The 7464-nt window shown below is 42.3% G+C and overlaps 1 protein-coding gene across 1 annotated transcript in view; it reads left to right on the top strand.

The window, feature by feature from the left end:
• LOC119598885 (acetylcholinesterase-like) overlaps window positions 1-7080 on the top strand; it is a 16778-nt gene extending 9698 nt beyond the window's left edge. Inside the window, exons 4-12 of the mRNA XM_037948576.1 lie at window positions 227-365; window positions 761-946; window positions 1248-1432; window positions 2075-2225; window positions 2684-2859; window positions 3011-3158; window positions 3579-3708; window positions 5251-5365; window positions 5708-7080. Of these exons, the coding sequence (XP_037804504.1) occupies window positions 227-365; window positions 761-946; window positions 1248-1432; window positions 2075-2225; window positions 2684-2859; window positions 3011-3158; window positions 3579-3708; window positions 5251-5365; window positions 5708-7060 (2583 nt within the window). The 3' untranslated portion in view covers window positions 7061-7080. The remainder of the gene's footprint in view (window positions 1-226; window positions 366-760; window positions 947-1247; window positions 1433-2074; window positions 2226-2683; window positions 2860-3010; window positions 3159-3578; window positions 3709-5250; window positions 5366-5707) is intronic.
• The last annotated feature ends 384 nt before the right edge of the window (window positions 7081-7464 follow it).

Genomic DNA, 7464 nt, shown 5'->3' with positions numbered 1-7464 from the left:
GGAAAAGAGTGGGGGAGGGGGATAGCAATAGCACTTAGCTAAAGCAGTACTGTGTAATGGTAGCAGCAGTAGCAGCAACACTAACAGGAGATTAGCAGCAGCGGTATATCAACAGTAGCAGCGGTATTGTTCGCAGCAGGAGAGTAGCATTAGCATTAACAGCAGTAGCAGTGGTCTAAATCCCCCCACGAACGCGAGATGGCGACTGCCCCCCCCTCACCCGCAGGCGGAGGGCGGACACCCCGTCATGGTGTACATCCACGGCGACGACTACCTCTCCGGGGGACTGGACGACTACCCGCCGCTGCCCCTCCTCAACCACCCGGTCGTGCTGGTCGTTCTCCAGTACCGTCTGGGCGTCTTGGGTAAGTCAGTCGAGGGTCGAAAAAGAGGAACTGCGCGAGACGTTCGAAACCGGGCTCTGTTCCGGCGCCAGTTTTCGTTTCGTTCTGAGATTGGAACAGATTTTCACTGGTTCTTGATGTACGGGAATAAAATTGGTTTTACTTGCTATTTGGTGCTGATTTCTGGGACTGATGTTCGTTTGAAATTATATTTGCCGACTAGGGATGACCTAATATTATTAGAAAAGAGTATTCGCATGGGATTAAATAAAAATTTCTCGAGAGGATTTCTTAACCCACATGGATCGTTTTTATTATTGCATAATGGATTTAGTATTACCCTTGCTAGACTTTCAGTATTAACCGCCACTTTGCTTTTAAATCTCGTTATTCACTTGGGACTTCTGCTCGCGAAGGATTCCTGTCGACGGAGGATGCTTCTCTGCCCGGTAATCTAGGACTGAAGGACCAGACTCTGGCCCTCCGTTGGGTGCAGGACAACATTCGTGACCTCGGTGGTGACCCAGACAAGGTCACTCTCTTCGGGCAAGGCAGCGGGGCGCAGTCTGTCCACTACCAGATCTTGACGCCGTATTCACGTGGTATGCTATATATTATATTATTTGTGGTATTTGGCAATTGCCTTTGTGTATTAAGTGATTGACAAGTTGTACTATTAACTAGTTGGATCTTAGATGTTCAATAGGGTTTTAAAAAGTGTGACTATTTCATTTGGGAATAGTATACAAGATCCTTTGTTTATTGTTTCAACGGGTTTGTTGTTTGATTACCTAGGACCGTTATCATTGAATTAAAGAAAACCCTGGCACCCTAAAAAAAAAAGTGTGAACGTTTAATTTGAAATTGTAAAGCCAAGAATCAACATACCTCTTCATCTCCCAGGTCTTTTCTCTCGTGCCATCCTGCAATCTGGATCCGCCCTTTGTCCTAAGTATTCAAGGGGCAGGCACCACGAAGTTGCCATGCAGGTGGCCAAGGAGGTGGGTTGCCAGGGGCATAGCAACCTGCTGGACTGTCTCCACGGCGTTCGATTTGAGAAGCTCGTTTATGCATATATACCCTTGCAGGTAGGGTATATTTCCTTCAAATGTACTCATTGATTTTGTTTTAAGAGTAAACGGCCTGGTAATTGTTATTTTTCCGATTTTACTTCGGTATTTGATATGATTGACAAAGAAGAAAAATGTCAGATTCTTAGCCTGGCTAATATTACTCCTGAGTACATCTGGCTTACAATTGGTAAGTGCATTCCTCACAAATGCTTATTGAAGGGTAAATGTATCTTGCAGAATAAAATAAAATCTTTTGTATAAGCCTTCCAGGCAGACTCGCCTTTCCGATTTTTCCCCAAATATTCTTCTCATCAGCTTGCTTTTCCACATTTATTCAGCTTTGTCGTTTCGTTTCTTTTTCCTTGTCAAGTCATCTCCATCCTTCTCCTCGTCCGCCCCTGCTGCTGATCATCATCACCCAGGTCCTCCTCCTCCTCCTCCTCCTCCTACAGGTCCTTTTCCAGGTCCTCCTCCTCCTCCTCCTCCTCCTCCTCCTACAGGTCCTTTTCCAGGTCCTCCTCCTCCACCAGGTCCTTTTCCAGGTCCTCCACCTCCACCTCCCCCAGGTCCTCCCCCTCCCCCTCCCCTTGATCGACTTACAAGTCCCAAGCCCGCCGACCCTGCTGCCCCCCCCGCCATCTGATGCTTTTCCCGCAGCTGTGGAATGGCTTCCCGTACACGATGGTTCCTCGGGCGGACGGCGACTACATCCCTGCAGATCCTGCCGTTCTCCTTTCTTCTGGATCCTTCTCGAAAGTTGACCTCATCCTTGGCATGACAAAGCATGAAGGAGCATTAATGACAGCGAGTAAGTCCTAGCTTCTAGGCATTGAAATTAGGAGTTAATAGGAAGTGTATTATAGAAAGTTATAAATGTATGTTTTTTTTTACGATTTACCCTGATTACTAATTGTCCAAATAAGGTTTAGGTTAATTATTTTTAGATCCTATTTCCAGAGTGCGTTTTTCATTGATATTGTTTCCATAAAAGTTTGATCCCAAGTTTCACTGATTCTTCTTATAACATCTATTTATTTTGCATTTTAAAGGTCCACCCAATTCCATAAAATATCCATGTATTTATTTGCCATGTTCTCTGGCTGCATTTCCCAGCCTTGTTTACTTTTCCGACCCCATTTCCCCAGCCTTGTTTTGTTTTCCGACCCCATTTCCCCAGCCTTGTTTTGTTTTCCGACCCCGTTTCCCCAGCCTTGTTTTGTTTTCCGACCCCATTTCCCCAGCCTTGACTCGATTTCACCCCCACAGCCATGTTTTCCAGCTGGGACCCCGTAAATGAACTGGGGGCCAATTTCAGACGGGCTGCTTCTGTGTCCCTGAGCTTCGAAAGCGAGATAGAAGCTGGACACCTCGCAGGAGTCAGCTATTACTACTATGTTGGAGACAATATGATCAATATCAAGGAAGTTGCTAATCTCACTCAGGTTGGATACTTGGTTGCTTTTTGTGCCCTGTATTGGTACAACGGTTTCTGTGGAACTATTTCGATTTTCATATTTAGTTCATGTTGTGGAATTTTGCTATTCTTATTCACGTTTGCACTAAAGTATACCTAACACCACCCTTAATTTGCAGCTGTACACAGACCGGTACTTCTCTGTTTGCACAGACCACACGGCCATTTTGCACGCCCAGCATGGCTCCAAGGTTTATTTTTACGAGCTCGATCATCGTGCTCTTGCCTCAAGCACTGACAAATTCCAGCTTTTTTTCGACAGCAAGTGTGAGTATGGCAAACAGACAAGTTCTTGCATCATCTGCTCATAGTACTTTGTTCCACATTGTTTTCTGTTCCAGTTTATACCAGTTTTTACATTATTTAATTAGCAGTGTGTACTTCCCCTTATACCACTATACTTTTCGACTTCTTTTCACGATAATTTTAGTTCTTATCAATTTTTTTAAGTTCTTTTCCGGTATCCTCTGCCTCTATCTTTTTCTTATCTTTTTAATACTGTCATTTTCCCGTGTACATTGTGCCATAACATAGTTATGGCAGTGGTTGGTATTGTTATAATTCAGCTATGTGTTTTAAATCTATATTGTAATTTGAGCATCTTCATACATTTAAAACTAATAAGGAATTGGATATCCTCTATGCAACATATTATAAACTAACGCCCTTAACCAATCCCCTTGACAGGGGTAAGTCACGGAGACGACCTGCAGTACCTCTTTAGTGGCAGCAACGGGTTCCCTTATCTGAGGACCCATAACGACCTTTTGACAGGTGAAATAATCACGACTCTTTGGACAAACTTCGCTAAGACAGGGTGAGTCGTATTCATTTTTTCGTTTGATAATTTCTCACCCTACTCAACTGCATAATCATCGATTAGCCTTAACAAATGTACATTTTCCAATATACTAGATGGTATGGGATTATTACTTATCATTGTTCCTTAAGTTAGATGATATCGGTGGTTGTATCACACTGTATTCGGAAATCAAGACCTACCACTAGAGCCTAATTCAAGTCTTGTTCTCAGAGCCACATTACGTTGCTTTTTCTTGTATCTGATCCAGTGATGAATATTTCTTATGAAGCGTGTTCAGAATTACTGTTACAAATTTATATTTGCTTAAGTAGTTGGAGTTTATACTTTGAGACTTGATCTTTAGAACGGTTGTGCATTTCATAATTTCTTTGAATTATTAAACGTTCCCCCTTCCAACTTTTCTTGGTATTAAGTGAGGAAAAAAATGATTTTAACTAATAAAGTAAAATGAATAGCCTGAAATCTACCTGTTCATTCATACTTTATTGAGAAATAATATTTCACAAGTTCATTCATTCATTACTTGACCTCAGATCACAGTATCCTCACACTACCATATTGGTCGATTTCATTCATTTGGAGTGTGTCTCTCTTCTACCAATAATAGAAATTTTCCTCATTCTTGCATTCCTCTTCCTTTGCATTTATGTGGCATCCCTAAGGTCCATTGATCTAATGCTCCACTCAAGCATCACAGGACCTGCAAAGAGCCTATAATTTCAGAATTTCGCACTTGTTGCCGAAAACTGCTGACTCTCTCATTGACGTAAATTTTCTGTTATCGTCCAATAACTCCTTCACTTTCGCCAGTTCTCAGTCGATTCTTGATTAACAATTTTATTGAATTTCCCCAAGGCTTATTTACCCTACGTTTAGTTTAGCAAACCGGTGACTTTGATTTCAGGCATATGAGAAAGTTAGCTGTTCTGATTCAGGAAAATTGATGAAGCAAAAACGGATTTTTGGGAATATTGTAGATATTCCCAAGGCAAAATGTTTTTTTCATGGTTAAAGGAATTTTAGAATGATCAATGGCTGTGCTAGTGAAGGTTGAGGCAATCTACAGAGTTTTAAGACATTTTTGAACATTTTGAAATTTGTAAGGGTATATCAAGTTAAGTTGAAAGAATTTGTATATCAAGCGAAGTTGAAAGAATTTGTATATCAAGCGAAGTTGAAAGAATTTGCCACATGGAAACAACGTGTGAAAAGACGAAATGTTGAAACAAAACTGGACTCTCCCAATCATAGTTCAGGTGGACATCTAATCGACCTGGGACGTTATGACATTTTGATAAAGATTGGTTAAAACAAGTTAAGGAACGATTAACTAGAAAGCCTAGTTAATGAAAAAAGTATCTCAGTTACTCTGCTCTTCAAAAGTTAGTCCCTTCCCTGAAAGGAATTTGCCCAAGACGGCAAGATCATCTTTTCCTACTCGACATTTTTGTGCAACAGCATACTTCTAAATTGCATTTGTCAATAAGTAATGCTACTCAAACCACAGCATTGTGTAACAGATTTTTGTCCTTACAGCAAACCGACACCAGATGACTCGTTGGGCTTTGAATGGGAGCCGGTAACCAACAGCTCCTTGGCTCACCTGTCGCTGTCACCTTCACCCGAGATGCAAGGGGACAGCCGCACGCAGGTGGGTCGAACGTCAAGCACACGTGATGCTGAGGAGTGGCAAAGGAAAGCGGGAACTTTATGTAATTACGTGGCTTGGGAATGCAGGGTGTATTTTGAGATTACTTTTGACCTCTGGTTCTCTTTTATGTAGTAGGTTTATATATAATAGTTGGTCCGGAAGGCAGCACAAACATTTATTTCCCTCTCTGGTTCCTTTACATTTATTCACAAGTTTCTAAAAATGTAATGAAAACTAATACAAAAGTAAATTCAAAAGTTTGTTTTCATACCTTGCAATATAATTCTGATAATACAGAATTAATACCCAGTAAATAACCATACTAACGATTTTTTCTTACAGTTGCGAAGTTTCTGGCAGTCCCTTCCAACACGTCAGAACACAATCCTGTTCCCCGAGGAGATGGGCTACTTTGTAATGGAAGCTACGGAGGGTGACAACCAAGAAGCCCTTCCAAGCACAGACACGGGGGACACCGACTCGGGGGCAGAGGTGGAGGATCAAAAGAATGACAATTTTACGGAGGAATTGGTTAACAAGATCCTGAGTGATTCTCTAGGGGCTGACATGGCAGAAATCGTTGGAGGTTCAGCCCTTGTTGTGGACGATATACGAGTTGAAACTGATAATGGCAAAAAGAACACCACTGGGAATAAAGGTAGAATCAGTGACCCTCTAGTTAAGGGTGGTATAGAAGTTCTGTACAAAGATGACACCAAGATATCTTCGAATACAGACGATACCAAGATATCTTCGAATACAGACGATACCAAGATATCTTCGAATACAGACGATACCAAGATATCTTCGAATACAGACGATACCAAGATATCTTCGAATACAGACGATACCAAGATATCTTCGAATACAGACGATACCAAGATATCTTCGAATACAGACGATACCAAGATATCTTCGAATACAGACGATACCAAGATATCTTCGAATACAGACGATACCAAGATACCTTCGAATACAGACGATACCAAGATACCTTCGAATACAGACGATACCAAGATATCTTCGAATACAGACGATACCAAACACGCTGCCAACAAGGATGACATCAATAGACTTTCAACCAGCGTGAAAGACGAAGATGAAGATGGTTATTTCAAGGACCTTTATAATAAAGACGACCTCAAGGACTTTTTGAGGAAGAAGTATTACTACAACCATTTAAAGGAATACGGTCCTGAGAGCGGGAGAAGGGAAGGGTACATCAAAAACGTGATATACAAGCGCAAACTGAAAAAGTTGGAGGAAGAGCAGAAAGCCATTGATTCTAACGATGCCTTCGACGTCGTGACAAATGCTTTGTCAGGAGGGCAGGATTCGGAAAGCACTCAAAACCTTGCCGAAACAGAATTCGCCGATACCCCTACCCAAACGGAATACAGAGTTACCGATACCCAAACCGAACACGCAGGACCAGATACCCAGACAGAACACAAAGACACCGACATCCCAGGAGAAAATACGAACCCAGACACCCAAACGGGTCACACCGGCACTCCCATTGAAGACGGCAGCACCCAGCCAAAGGCGCCAGACAGCGACTTCTTCATCGTAAGGAAAATGATAGACTATGGCGACATCTACCAAATACTGAAGGAAAACGAGGAAGCCACGAGGCAGTACAACGCCGCCATCAGACTCAATCCTTCCATGTGTACTTTTGGCGAGGACTGCTAAGTAAAAAGACCAACGTGAAACGCGTTTGTCCTTCCTTTGGGGTTTCTCCTTTCTTTGTTCTTTGCTCTGAGCATTTGTTAAAACGTGGGTATAGACTAGAGAGTTGTATTTTAATGAATGACGCGACAATCGGAACATTATCTTTGCTCTAAAGACTCTTGAGGGTTTGCACGGATATATTTTAAAGACTAGAGAAGACGTTCACAAAAATACAAGGTACAAAAGAAGCCTTCAACATGCAAATAATGATAGATTCTTGGAGTAAGACTTTTAGGAAGGAAAAGACTGCAATAAATACATCTCTCTCCCTCCCTTCCCCCTCCCCTCCCTCTCTCCCCTACCCCTCTCCTATCTCCCTTCCCCCCCCCTCCCCTCTCCCACTCTCTCCTCTCCCTTCCCCCCTC

The sequence above is a fragment of the Penaeus monodon genome, chromosome 42 (assembly GCF_015228065.2).
Source record: "Penaeus monodon isolate SGIC_2016 chromosome 42, NSTDA_Pmon_1, whole genome shotgun sequence".
In the NCBI taxonomy this organism is placed as follows: domain Eukaryota; kingdom Metazoa; phylum Arthropoda; class Malacostraca; order Decapoda; family Penaeidae; genus Penaeus; species Penaeus monodon.
This window is presented reverse-complemented; position numbering and strand designations above follow the sequence as displayed.